The 14,680-nt window shown below is 44.3% G+C and overlaps 1 protein-coding gene across 1 annotated transcript in view; it reads right to left on the bottom strand.

Annotated features, from left to right (window-relative positions):
- Positions 1-14,408, bottom strand: part of ONECUT2 (one cut homeobox 2) — a 44,954-nt gene extending 30,546 nt beyond the window's left edge. The window contains exon 1 of the mRNA XM_038402769.2: positions 13,000-14,408. Within this exon, the coding sequence (XP_038258697.1) occupies positions 13,000-14,152 (1,153 nt within the window). The 5' untranslated portion in view covers positions 14,153-14,408. The remainder of the gene's footprint in view (positions 1-12,999) is intronic.
- Positions 14,409-14,680: the final 272 nt, after the last annotated feature.

Genomic DNA, 14,680 nt, shown 5'->3' with positions numbered 1-14,680 from the left:
CATATTGCCAAAGAATGCTATTATGTATCACAGTGTGCTCCTCTAATTTCTCTGTAATTGCTGTTAAGATGTCTTAACTTTTAATTAATTTAACGTCATGAACTTCTGTCTGTTATCAGTGGGGGGTGAGATTCTATGGCCTGCATTGTGCAGGAGGTCAGACTAAATGATCATGATGGTCCTTTCTGACCTTGATATCTATGAATCTATGAATCTTCCTTTGTTGATTAAAAATTTCATATTAAATTTTCTAATCTTGGTGAATATCTTATATTGGTAAGAGAAGTTCCAAGATATTGCCCATTACATACAAATAAATGATTTTACCATATAGCAATAAAGCATAGTAGCAGCAGATGAAGCATTTTAATCTTGGGGAAATCACCACTGCAGCTATGTAGCAGGTAGGCAGATAATAAAAGAAAAGGAAGAAGAGCTTTCTTGGGTGCTGGTTCAAGAATGTAGAACAAACTTCCACAGGAATGAAGTACCACTCCAAACCTCACCTTCTTCTGTAACAAATACAAGGTACACTTCTTTGACCTTGCCTTTGCTAATAGCAATATACATCTGTCACTTAACAACAACTACGATAATAAAAGCCATTGCACACACAATTTCTCCCTTGGGAAAAGCATGAGAGAGTGAGAGCAAACCACACATGACAGATATTAGCCATATCTCTTAATGCACCTCTGGAAGGTGCTCAGATACCATGGTGTTGAGGGTGGTCTAAGAACCAGAACAGAATAGAACAGATTTTGCTAGAAATTGTGCATACAGTGAATGTTGTTCATGGCTAAGATTTTCAAAGCAGAATTCTTACAGTCACCTCAGTCCTTATTTAGGCCTCTATCTAAACGTAGCCTGATTTTCAAAGATGTTGAGCATCCACAGCTTCCTTTGATTTTAATGGAAGCTGCTAGGCCCAGATGTTCCTCCCACTGAAATCATTGGGATTTAGGCACCTAAATCTCTTTGAGGATCTGGGCCTTAGTAACTTTCAAAGGTGCTGAGTACTAATAGATTAAAGAGAATGTGTTCACCTTAGAAAAGAGATGACTAAGTGGGGGTATGATAGAGGTGTATAAAATCATGACTAGTGGGAAGAAAGTGAATAAGGAAGTGTTATTTACCCCTTCACATAACACAAGAACTAGGGGTAACCCAATAAAATTAGTAGGCAGCGGGTTTAAAACAAAACATAAGGAAGTACTTCCTCACACAACATACAGTCAATCTGGGGAACTCATTGCCCGGGGATGTTGTGAAGGCCAAACATATAACAAGGATAAAAAAATAATTAGATTAGTTCATGGAGGATAGGTCTATCAACGGCTATTAGCCAGGATGGCCAGGGATGCAACCCCATGCGCAGGATTCCCTGAACCTCCAACTGCTAGAAGCTGCAACTGGACGATGGAGGATGGATCACTTGAAATTATCCTGTTCTGTTTGTTCCCTCTGAAGCATCTGGGACTGCCCACTGTCAAATACTGGGCTCCATGGACCCTTGGTCTGACCTGGTGTGGCATTTTTTATGTGACAATAAAGCCACCAATAGGTGGTGCTATGGTTCAGAGCTGGAAGGAACTCTCTTCCATCTCTCTTGGGAAAATAGTAGCTCAGAATTCAGTGCCTGTCTCCAGCAGTTTTTGCATATTGTCTTTATCTTGATCCTGCATTTATCCAGGCTATATTCCAAATAAAAGCACTGTTTGCACATTCACATTTGCTGAAATGCACAGTGATCAAGTGAATATAAATAAAAAGTGGTCAGTGGGAGTATTTTGAACAGATGAATCATTGATGGCATTTTGGTACAAAAATGTTTCATCATCAGTAACATGATTCAGCAATCAGGAAATGCAAACAAGTTATGCAAGCACTTTGCTGATCAGCCCAGAAAAATCAGAAGTATTTACAGAGTGCAGGATTGGTCTTACCCAGTGTTTTGCCCTCCCTGTGAATTATCATTTTTTGTACACTAGGGCTAATTGTGACCATTGACTATTCAAAGCAGTACACAATTTGGATGGGGTTAACTGCACTTTCTGCAAGCCCAGACTGTGTAAACAAATGTCTTATCCATTTTAATAGGAGCACATTATTCTGAGAGCTGATTTTCAGTCCAAGCTGCAGCAGCTGCTCTACAGGTCACTGGTACCAATAAAGCAATTTTCCAATGAGAAAACACTTCTCACCCAAGGGGACTCAAAGATTTTACAAGGCATTTCATAACCAAGTTGAGCTTGGTAGCTTGCCTAAGACTTTGTAATGAGAGCCATTTTAATTGCATTCTTCATATGTCTGCTTACCTTACATTTGGTGCAATATTTGCTTAACAGAGATGTGGTGCACCTTCTAAGTGATAATATTCAGACTTTTAGTACTTTGCAGTCAACACAGACATTAGGATATGGCTTTGTGTTCAGTTAACCTGAACCATAGTTGAACTCTGCCCTTTGAACTCCCTAAACAGATAAATACATTAACTCACCTAGGGATCATTAATATTTTTCATCCTGACAAAAATTTAAGAACTGCACTATTAAGCCGAGATCAAATAGAGAATTAAAACAGAATGTCTCCTTATTTGATATTCATGCAGTTAAAAGGCCACAGAATTAGTGAGGCTGATCTAGCAGATTAGTGCTGTAAGCAAAACGGCCTTTCACAGGCTGTAGTTATTGGAATTAGCACAACACATTAGTATTATCCAAGGAATGTAGCAGTCATTCCTGTACTATGTCCTGTATTATCTTATTCTTACAATCCTATGGACTCTTCCCAGGGCCCATCTAACATCATATCTACCCCCAAAATGCCACATGAAAACTGTATGGAAGAGATATCAGCTGATGCAAATGGTTGCAAATCCGTTGGTTTCAATATATTCTATACTATTCTATACTTAAATAGAGTAGTTCAAAATTCTGGCCTGGACATACATTTGAAAAACCAATTGGCAGTGAAAAACACATGTATTAACGCTACCTTACAATTTGTAAGAATATTTGTACATGTAAATACACTAAAGACTCAATAAAAATTAACATATCTGAAGGAGAAATAATTGCACATTTTGGCAAATATTTTAGGGCTTGGCCCTTCGAGTCCTTTCTCAGCCAAAACTCCCACTGACTTCAACATTGACTTCAATGGGAGTTTTACTGGGACAAATGCTGCAGGATGGGCCCTTAGTTTTCTAATATTTAAAATCCCATTGTATTTTTCTATCTTGCCTTTTGTTTAGATCTCAGGTTTAATGCTTCCATACTACCCTAGATGAGACCACTTAAAAGAATATTGCAAGCATGAAGGATAAATCTATTGAATGGGGGGTCTTTAACAATGTGGTTTCCTTAAAGGGAAAGATTGGATCAATAGGATCAACACAAAAGGTTTCCCTGACCCTGCATAAAACAATAAAGAGCTTCTCTTTTCACTGGTTTAACTTTCCTGTCTGACAAATGCAAATCAATGGATCTGTGTTTACAACAGATTCTCTAACAGACTCAGAGAATTCCCGCTTAGACCAGGGAGATGAGAAGTTTGCAAGTTCAGGAGGCTGTACTGGAAACTGGGCAGAAGTCCCAGGGTCATATCAATTTGCATAAAATGGAGCAGATTGAAGCCGCCCTCTTATCTTTAATGTGAAAGTCTGGTCCAAGAACATAGGAACATTGGAACCTACAATCAACATAGGCCATGCTTGAGTCATTATTATTATTTATTATTATTGTTATTATTTTTAACAAATTGACTTTAGCCATTCACTTAATGGTATAATTAACTAATTAATAACACAGGCACCTCCGAACACTGCACGAAAGTACATTTAAATCAGTAAAATTCAAAAAGGGTAGTTATGCACAATCACTAAACAAATTGCCTGCTCTTGCTCCCACTGAAATGAATGGAAGCTTTGCCAATGACTTCAGACAGAGCAGGGTCAGGGTCTGAGCATTCAAACCATTGTACTGGGCCTAACTCTGATCTCTTACCTGTTTTGCACCAGTGTAAATCCATTGACTTCAGTAGCATTGCTGCTACTGCATTCTGTATCAGGGGGATTAGAATCGGGTGCAAAGAATCCAAACCAAAACCAGCTGACTGGGGAAGCTACTGGACAGCTCTGTAGAACCAGCACTTTGGCCACTCCTGAGCCAGCAGTCCTCAACAGGCAGGACTCCAGTTGCAAATGGCTATTTTATTATTCATAAGACTGATCCTGCACTGTTTATTCAGGCAAATGTCCCATTGGCTTCAGTGGGACTTTTGGTTAAGTAAGGATTGCAGGTTCCTGATCAATTTAATATTAACAGAAATTAATCGATGACAGGAGTGCCTATGTTACATACTGAGATGATAAACACACTCTGAAAAAGGGAGGTGGATACACAGGAATGCGCATTCCTTCCTCATTAAAAACAAATGTAGTTATTTTGTCCTCTACAAAAAGTATGATTCTTTTTCCTTACATGTTTCCATTCCCTTTCCTGGTTCCGCATGATTAGTATTTGTGACATGCTGCCAAAGTAAATATAGACTATATACATTTAAACTATTTTCTTCCTACAGGAAATAGTATATGTATATTTGATTATATGAGCCAAGGCCCAAGTGTGATTAAATTACTTTAGAGGTATGCTTACAACCCAAACAATGTCTGCCTGCCTGTTGAGAATAATTCATCCGAAAATGATATAGAGCCTCCCTGCATGAATACAAATATGTCTTCCCTTTGAATATTTTGGGCCTGATTCTGCAGGCCTTACAAATAAAAAATTCCCAGTGAAAACAATGGGAGTTGTATCCTGGTAAGCATTACAAACTGGTCCCTTTGTGTACAATGCCATAGATAAACTCTTACATCTATTTTTAGACATTCTGACAACTGTTATTTGAGATTCTGGCCTTTCCTTAGAATATTACTATCTCAAGCTTCCTCCTTTTAATACTAATAGGACCTCACACTATAGAAAACTTTTGGAAAGATTTGTACACACATGCACACACACTGAGACAATGGAAATAATGTTCTTGTGTCTTCAAAACATTTGATGAACAACTAATTCGTTAACGGAGACATGGGAGCCAAATCTTGGCCTTATTAAAATCAGTTGCAAAATGAATGGGATTTGACCCATAGAGATCTATGTATAGTGAGCTTTAGCTATATTAACGTTCAATAAATCCGAGATCATGACTGAAATCTGTACCGCCTGAGCTTCTTCTACATCTCTAAAAGCTGGGCAAACACTGCAGATAGTTTGATATCTATGCACGGAAGGCCATAAAGCGATTACGCAATTCTGATCATTCAAGTACAGAAACGGTTGGAGATGAGCAATCGACCTCTTCATAATCCATGAAAAAAAAATAAACACTAGGAACAGCCACACAGCTCGCGTTACCTGACAAGCAGGGACTGGGTTCTCCCGGAAGATAGCACAGCTTAGCTACATTGGAGAAGAACTGGCAGGAAAGAGGACAGCATGCGGTGGCAGTGTTACTGTAACCTGGGCAGCGTTTGGGTTCTTCCTCTCATTCAAGGGGAAAGTGAGGGTCGAAAGAAGAAGAAAGAGGAGAAGGGAAAAGCAAACACTGAGGCAAGGAGACCGCATCGTCACACGTGCTCGCCTGAAATCCATGCTCCGGAGAGCGCCGTCATTTACAAATGTCCTTCCCCGCTGTGAAGCTCTCCGGGCCTGCGTACGCGGGTCTCTCTCCCCGGGAGAATCAGGGGCCAGGCTGGACGGGCACGGGGCACACATGGGTGCAGGGATGGAGTGTGCGCGAAACAGGGCACTCTTGGCACGAAAGGTCTGCCCTCTACGTGCTCCCTGGACCGGGGGGGCTCCCTGCTTGCAATGCCTTAAAGGCAAGCAAAAAAACGCGTAGGCCAGGGTTACAGAAAGTGGGCTGCTGGAGGGAGGGGGTAGCATTTATAAGCAATAATTAAATATATTCCACACACACACACACACACACACACAACCCATCAGGGGCGTTTCACTGTTACCACCTGAGGTCAGGGAGTAAACGCGCCCCGGTTTTACCGGGGAGCCAGAGCACAGTATAGACCGTCTGTATATTCCAGCCCATCTGCCCGCTCCCTCCGAGATTTTGCAGGTTTACAGAGCGTCCCGGATCCGTGGAGGTGACCCCCCTCCCTGCACCGACAGCGCTGGGGGAGACTCGCGTTTCCAGGTAGCAGCTAGCTCCAGAGCCGATGGCAATGCGGTAATGCGATTGGAGAAGGATAAGCGGCAGGAAACACTCGTGGCACGGATGGAAATGCAAAGCTGCCTTGCCCCATCACGTCTCATCGGACATTATACAGGGGCTAGGTCTGGGCTAAGCCGTTCCCCTCTTCTACACCCGGCTAGCTAGGATCTTCCAGCAGATTTTACCTGCCTGGGAGCCCGGCTCAGATCAGCTGAAAACCACGGCTTAAGGGACTTGCCAAACTATTCTCTGCACGAAGGGACAAAAATGAAACGACAAACAAGTCCCTTGCAGAACTCCCTCCGTCCCAGAGGCTATCCACCTACCCACGAGGGAAAAAACACCTGGAGAGCACCATTTAGAAGGAGAATCGGGGGAAGACAGATTTGTCGTTGTTGAGTTTTTATGTTTGGTTTTAGTTTGTCATATGTAAAGGTTTTTTTTTTATTTAAAAAATGCTTGGATACTTCCAATGCAAAACACAAAATTCTTTAGATGGCAATCTAAATACCCTTAAAAAACGAATGATCAAAACAAACAAACAAATCAAACGAACGAACGAACAAACGCAAAACCCCACCATCCATCTCATTTTGAGGCTCCATCTTAGCCACAAACAAACAAACTCGGATCCACTGTATACGTCTGGTTTTGTTTTCAACTGAAATATTTTTGGGAGAAGGGTGGAAAGAACTATATAGTAAGAACGTGTGTATTGTGCGTTAGTGTGCGACACACACTCACAAACACACACACACAGTTAGAGAGAGAGAGAGAGAGAGAGAGAGAGAGATCAAATGTATAAATTTTTACCTAAACCTGAAAGAAAGAAAGAAAGAAAGAAAGAAAGAAAGAAAGAAAGAAAGAAAGAAAGAAAGAAATCCGAGTTTAAAGTTGGAATTTCCTCCTTATTCACAATTTTTGGGTAGGGCTTTCAGAGGCCATAGTCCTTCGTTTAGTGGGGTCAAGAAGTGAAATAATTTCCATTCCCTCGCGGCTAGACTACACAGGGATATCAAATAAACCCTTAACGCTGAAACTTTTGTGTGGTTTCATCGGATCGTTACCCCCAAAATATTTGATTGTACTGAAGCTTTGAAAAAATGGGCACAAAGAAGTAGAAAAACAGAAAGAAGGCCGATTATTTAGAAGTGTGTAAAATGTTTGTTATTGCTCAGAGAGCAACTGTCTACTGTGTAATTTACCTGTGTAGGGAGTTTTTAAAACCCTCTGTATTGATCTAAGAGCATACACTCCTTGTTGGCTCCTGTGACTAGTTAAGGCTGGGATGCTGTATGTACATGGACATCACGTATACAGTCATTTATAGTATGCAGAGTTTTTAAGCAAGTTAGGGAGAGCAACGACTGCGCATCCACCGCAGCAACTGTCCAGATTTGGGGGCTGAGAGAAGGCGTTGGGAAGAGGGATGACGGAAGCTCCACTTCAGTCTGTCCCCATTAGCCTGACGCCGTGTCAGACAGCTTCTGTCCGGAGCTGGCAGCTTTCACACTGAGAGCCATCTCCTAGGAGGATGAGACAGGCACTGGGGTCATTTTTGTACTGGTCCAAGGGAAAAGCGTCTCCTCTAACGCCGGCCTTTCCTTCTGCTAGCTTAGTACCGCACTGAAGCAAAGCACCCAGCCGTATAGTCACCTCTTGGCATCACTCCGGGGGGAGAGCTGAAAGCGAACCCGAGGCCCGACGCGCAGCCTGCTTCCCCACAGGGCTGACAGATCGGCTCCCTCGGGGAACCGAAACGTGGCTTGTAGGGTGAATCGCCAAGTTGGCCATTATCTTTCACAATCTGCTCAGCCAACATTTTGGGAAGGTTCGCAAGCAATGGGGAAAGGGAAGGATTGCGACACACACACACACACACACACACACACACACACACACACACCGATGGGGGAGTCTTGTGCTGGGAAAGCCAGCGCCATCAGCTTTACTGGAAACAAGCCGGATCAGGTTCCAGATCAATGAAAACTGGGTCCACACGTTTATGTTACTGTTGCCAGCATTAATGCTCTTTTAATCTTCTAAACATTATCAGCATCGATCTCCCTCCATATACACATTTGTTTGAGAAAAGTGACATAACCACATGGTTGGAAAGACTGGAATAAAAATAAATGTTGGAGCCTTCTCGCTTTATGGGATCCTGTTCCCCGGGTTATTTCGCGTGTGGTGTTCTCTCTCTCCTACCCTCAATGCTCTCAGGGACCCAGCACTAATGCATATTAGAAAGGTGTTATTGATTCACAGGGGACTCGAAAAGACAAGGACAGTAGTGAGCTAGCCCTTCAATTATTAATTTGATCAGCCCATCAAGCAAAAGTATGTCTGTGTTTTGTACAAATGCTAATGCACGTTTCTCTAGGGCGCAAGGTGCATATAGACTAAAGTGACTTGACACTGTAGGTACAGGATTATGTTTTTCATTGGTTATAATAGAATATTGCAATATGATATTATAGGATAAGATGTGGCTACACATACAGGCATAAGGCTATTCCCATATGTGCAGCTATAGCTGAGATTCTGTGTGTCCACACACAAACATAAACATATTCATAAATATCTATTCTCTCACTGAAATAGTTGCAGAGAAATGTGAACTCTCTGTCTCATGTAATTATAGGAATAGGTTAAAATATTAGGAAACCTTATCCATAATCATTAACAACTATTAGATGTGTCTCTTTACCTCTTTACTCTGGGGTTTAGCTGGAAGGCGAGCGGTTAGCATAAATTAACAGGGCTTCAAATATGAAAAGTTACAGCCCAATCCTGCCGTCCCAGAAAGCAGCCGAAATCCCATTGACTTCAACAGGAGCAGGATAGGGTCTGGAATGTGGAGTTCGCCGCTTAGCCATGATTGCTCTTTCCTTGGGTGTCAAAGGGACCGTGTGTCTAACTGTGCCGAGAAAACCACGCCAGTTCCAGGGATCTGGAGCGTGCAGCCGCCACGCGAACGGCACTCTTTCGCCGAGGGACGGAGGCTGGGACACGGTGGATGTTAATCGAAATGACAATGTCCTAAATGAGCTAACTGAAGGAAAAGTCGCATGTTAGAATTAGCGCCACAAGTTACCCCTCCCCCATGAAAGCAAAAGCGGACGACAGGTTTCAGAGTAGCAGCCGTGTTAGTCTGTATCCGCAAAAAGAACAGGAGGACTTGTGGCACCGTAGAGACTAACAAATGTATTTGAGCCTAAGCTTTCGTGAGCTACCGCCCACTTCGTCGGATGCATGCATGATTGTATTTTCCACTGCATGCATCCGATGAAGTGAGCTGTAGCCCACGAAAGCTTAGGCTCAAATACATTTGTTAGTCTCTAAGGTGCCACAAGTCCTCCTTTTCTTACAGCAGATGACTGGCTTTAGTTTTAATTTTCTTCCCCGATGTCGATAAGGCAACTGGCATATTCGTCACCTCATTACTGTATGCAGATCTCCTCTGCCTCCATTAGTGATGTTTCCCTAATTGAAAATCGTTCAATTTCGTGTGCGCGCGCGTAAGTGATTGTATCACAAAGGTGAAAACCATTAACGCGTGATCTCTCCCGCTTCGAAGGCATCCCAATTTGATTAGTAACATTAAACGTACATCGCACTCCTGAGAGCCTCCTTCCGAAAAGATCCCAGAATTGATTCTACTTCCAGGATCCCAGCGCCGCAGATAAACACAGACTCTGCGGCGAGATACATGCATAATGCTGAAAAGGGAAGGGATAAATACACAACCCGCTCTCGCCCTGGGTGGTAAAGAAGATACCATGAATTTTTAATAGCCTAGGAAGTCAAGAACAAAATCACCTTCCCAGTCTGGAGCTCTTTCCCTCCTCCCCCGGCCAGACTGGGAAAAAATCATCAAGCCCACAGGACTGCTGTAAAAATGAATGTACCCAGCTGGCTTTGGGCCGCCTCCTTCCCCCTGAAAATCTCTAAGGCCCTCAGTGGTGGATTTAGGTCCGAAAGCCGAGGCTCCGGGTTTGTGCCTGTTTAACCCAAACCAACGACGCTGGCATCTCCAGTTGTAGGGCGTGCAGAGATTTCTATCAATAATGCATGGAGAGATGGCTTCTGTTCTCCCCCCAGCCCCCAGCCCCTGTAGCTACACTGAGTACATAATACCTACTCACCCAAATCCCCGCTCCGGCATATCTGACTACAGGAGAGTGATCTATTGACCGAAAAAATAGTCTCCGATGATATACAATAAGTTCTTAACACACTTGTTGTTGCTAATAAAACCACACAATAAATGGCAACATCTCACCTTACTTTAGATACTAGATACTATCCGGATACTTGTATGCATCTATTTAAACGCCTCTCAAGAGCAATATATTTTATATGCCTCTTTTCTTTATTCAGGACTTCAAGTGAACGATCAGCCCTTATCCTGCAATTTTAGCAACTCTGACCAATTCCAAACGGTATCTCTAAATTAACCGGAATAGAGCCGCAACTTCTCTGTTTTGTACATTGCATTTGGGGGGAAAATCATGGTTCACACAAAGCTTGCCATATCAGCTACACCACTACCAGAGACGCACTGCAAGAGTCCCACTGACCACTGAGATAGGCCGAAGAGATCTATTCACTCTGGACTTCTCACACATGAATTGTCCCTAAGACCGAATGAGAAAAGAGGAAGGGAGTGGAACTTGCCTTTCATTGTATAGTGTTTCCAAACAACATTGTTAGAAAGTGTGCCAACTACACACACACACACACACACACACACACTAGAAACAAAGGATTTCAAATCTCACACCAGGTTTCAATGGGACATTGTTAACAATAACAACGCACACAACTCCCCCTACCTTTTGCGTTTATTTCCACGGATGTAGTGCATAATAATAATAACAATTAATATTAATCAATAATTATAATTAGTAAGAAATCATATCAGAAGCTTCAGAAAGAACTTCACTCAGGATTTGACACAACCAGAAAAACACAACAACCACCACTCCCTCTGCGCACAAATGGAGGGTGGATTTTGAAGCAAAAAGTAATCTTTCCGAAAGGTTGTTTCCTATTTGCCCTCTGCTAATCAATAATACCAAACGATTACTTGGTACAGATTGGAATCAATCCAACCACAGGTGAACTAGGCAGTTGTCAGAGTAAAATACTGTTGTCTTTAGAAGTTGTCTTCTAAAATACATTTGTAAATATGCAGCTGTCACATTATAAAAATGAGCCACACACACTATTATATATATATATATAATATGTATATATATTATATATATATATATATATAATGGGAACAAGTTTGTGGTAAAGGGCTAGTATGTGTCAAAAACAGGTTGCCAATATTTTATGTATTATGTTAAAATGTGATGGGACAGTGAAACAAATTCCAATTAATGCAGATATGTTAATTCTTGCCTGCATGTCTTTCTTTCCAGATGTAGAGCCAAAGCACTGCTGAAAGGACTGCAGATGTTCCTCTAGGCAGACACTTTATCCTCACTGTATGAAAAGAGATCTCCTCCCTCCCCAGAATATAGGTGTTGACAAGTCTATTTTTTGAAACATAAATACTCTGTCGGTTCGCTCCTCCACTGCACACTATATCAAGGAAAGAAACATCTATACATAATCCCATGTACGCTTTTCCAGATACCGATTTATTTTTCAACCATCTGTATTCTTATCCCCCACTCCCATTCGAATAGCAACCTTAATGGACGATTTCTTGTAATCTTAGAACAATAGAGGGTTGTACTTCTCTTTGATTACACCAGAGGGAGCACAAAACAGCTCACCTCACATTAGAACAATATACCAAGTGTGATTGTCTTCTCACTCGGCTTCAAATCCAGCTCTCTGCTCTGTACAAAAATAAGCGCCCGTGTCTGCAAAGAGGGTATTGCAGCCTTATACTTTGGATGCAATAATCTATAGCTTAATTTCTCGGCGCGTAATGTATCACACTCCCAATGCGCTTCCTTTCACTGAGGAATCTAGGAGACTTGGAAATGATTCACACAACGTCGGCTGTGCAAAGGAAATACACATTTTGTGATTTGTCTAATAAATGCGTTGATGCGACAGCTACTACTACCAGAAATGAAAGATACTGGCGCTGTGGCTAAAAAAATCAAACGGAAGCAATCAAAGCCTGGAGAACAGCTATTCTAAAACTGCCTCTCACAAAATGCGTCATTCTTTATAAGAGATTTCCCAGGATCTGATGCTTTTTTCTCTCCTAAAATTGATAAAATACATCCGACACATCCCTGGACCTCTCGTTATGTCCAAGGAAGTTTTCCGAGAGAAATAAAACAAAACACCTCTACCGTAGAAATAAAGAGGCAATGTACCTACCATGCATCCTTATTGTGGGTCAAAACTAAAGAGCCTTTTGCTGGGTGTATTGGGGATTTTCCAAGTGCAATAGGAAATGTCAAAAACTCGGCACTATTCTAGCCTAGATCATGTGAAAACAAAACATCCAAACCATTGTCCTCTTAGCAGTGCCACCAGACAAGCCAGTCTGGTAGCACCCAGTAGCTCGAAGTAGTCAAATTAAGAATATTAAAGCGTTAAGTCAAGACAAGGGCAATCTATTCATCGTGCTGCTCCTTAAAAAAACAGCGCCTTGAATACATCAAGCACTAGGCTGTGCCTAAAGTCTGTACCGGCAGCATCACATCACACTTTTCAGGGGGTCTTTCCCTGGGACGCTTTGTTTATTTGCATGTGCACAGAGATAGTATTATTGATGCCAGAACTCACCTGCAAGTCTTAAGGCTGACATTCTCTGGAACTCGGGTTCCTGCAGCCATTTCCACATTCTCCTGAACGTCTCCCTGCCAGATTTCAGCTTACTCCAAGGTTTAGGGTTCCTTAGAAGGTCTGAAAGGGTCCCCTGAGAACGGCACAGCACCCTCTGCGCAAAAATCGCCTGGGGGATGCTGTAGCGCTTCAGCTCTGCAGTGATCCTTTGGGCCACTTCTTTGGTGTTGATCTCTTCTAACTGCCCAGAGTTGTTAACTTGAGATCCGGAGGAGGAGGGCGGCCTTTCCCGGCTGGAAGCCAACACGGGCCCGTGAGGCTGAGCATGGCCAGGGTGTCCAGGATGGTGCATACCGTTTAAGTGGGACATCATGGCCGCAGGGGGGGTAGCCAGCCCCCGGGAGAGGTGCTGCTCACCCCTGGCCAGCATGGCAGTGTGGGCATCAAAGTTGGGGCTGAGCATCTTGTCGTGGCTGGGGGGTCCATAGTTATGGAGGCTCTGCTGGGTGTTGTGGATGGACCCCAATCCGTTGCCCAGGGGGGTGCCAGCCAAGGGGGACAGGCTCTGCCCCATGCCGGACATCTCCTTGTAGGGGCTGTAGAGGTTGTTCATGGCCGGCAGCCCCCGCTCGTCCCTCATCAGGGTGAAGCTCCCGCTGACATTGCCGGAGAGGCGCTGGTGGTGGTGGTGGTGATGGGGATGGTGGGCATGGGGGTGGTGATGGGGGTGGTGGAACTTGTCGGAGACGGTGGAGATGGGCGGCAGGGGCTGGAGCGGAGTCAGAGTGGTGTAGGTGCTGCTCATGCCCATGCCAGGGGGCGAGGAGTCACAGGGCATGCTCATGGCATGGTGGAGGGGGATGGACAGCTCCGGGCGGTAATCCCCTGCCCCGTCGAGCAGGGAAGCCATGCTGGACACCATGGCCGAGCGGGACGAGGCAGACGCTAAGTCCTGGTGCGAAGGAGGAGGGTGGACCCGTAGCGATCCGGCGCTGCGGCTGGGGTGGTGCGGGCTGGGGCTGCCCAGCAAATCCTGCTCATGGCTGGCTGCCCCGTGCAAACTGCCCAGGCTGTCCATTGTCATCTCCGGGTTCATGGCGCAGGCATCCAGCTCTTTGGTGAGGCATCGATAGGCGGTGTAGGCAGTCTTCATTCAGTCCATGGGGGTGCTGGGCTGGCGGGATGCTCGGAGCTGGGGGGCGGGAGGGGTAATATAAGGCCTCTCAGTTGTGTGTGTGGGTGTGTGGGGGGGTGTGGGCGGGGGGAAGGGGGTGTGTGTGTGTGTGAGGGGTGGGGGGGGGGAGGGAATCACCAGTCTCTATCAGCCGGGCCAGCGCCGTTCCCTCGCCATGTCCTAGCGCTTTCCTCCTCTTACGTCTTCTGTTTGGGGAGCTGGAGCTGTCCAGAGTGGGTTTGCTGCTCAAACAACCTAGCTTAGCCCGGCTGGGCAGGGCTTGGGCCAGGACTGACAGGCAGCCCAGCCAGAGCCCAGGGAGGGAATGCGGAGCCCTCGCTTTGTCGGGGAGAGCCCTCCAATGGGCGAGGGGAAGGGTGGGACTGGAGGCTTAAAGCTTGGCTGAGACTTCAGAGCTCCTTCCCCCCTCCCCCCCCCCGCCACTGGAATCAAACGTCAAGGAGAGAGCGAGCGAGCGAGTTTAAAGATGCAGCGTCCCCCTTGTCC

Source organism: Dermochelys coriacea, chromosome 5 (genome assembly GCF_009764565.3).
Source record: "Dermochelys coriacea isolate rDerCor1 chromosome 5, rDerCor1.pri.v4, whole genome shotgun sequence".
In the NCBI taxonomy this organism is placed as follows: Eukaryota; Metazoa; Chordata; order Testudines; family Dermochelyidae; genus Dermochelys; species Dermochelys coriacea.
This window is presented reverse-complemented; position numbering and strand designations above follow the sequence as displayed.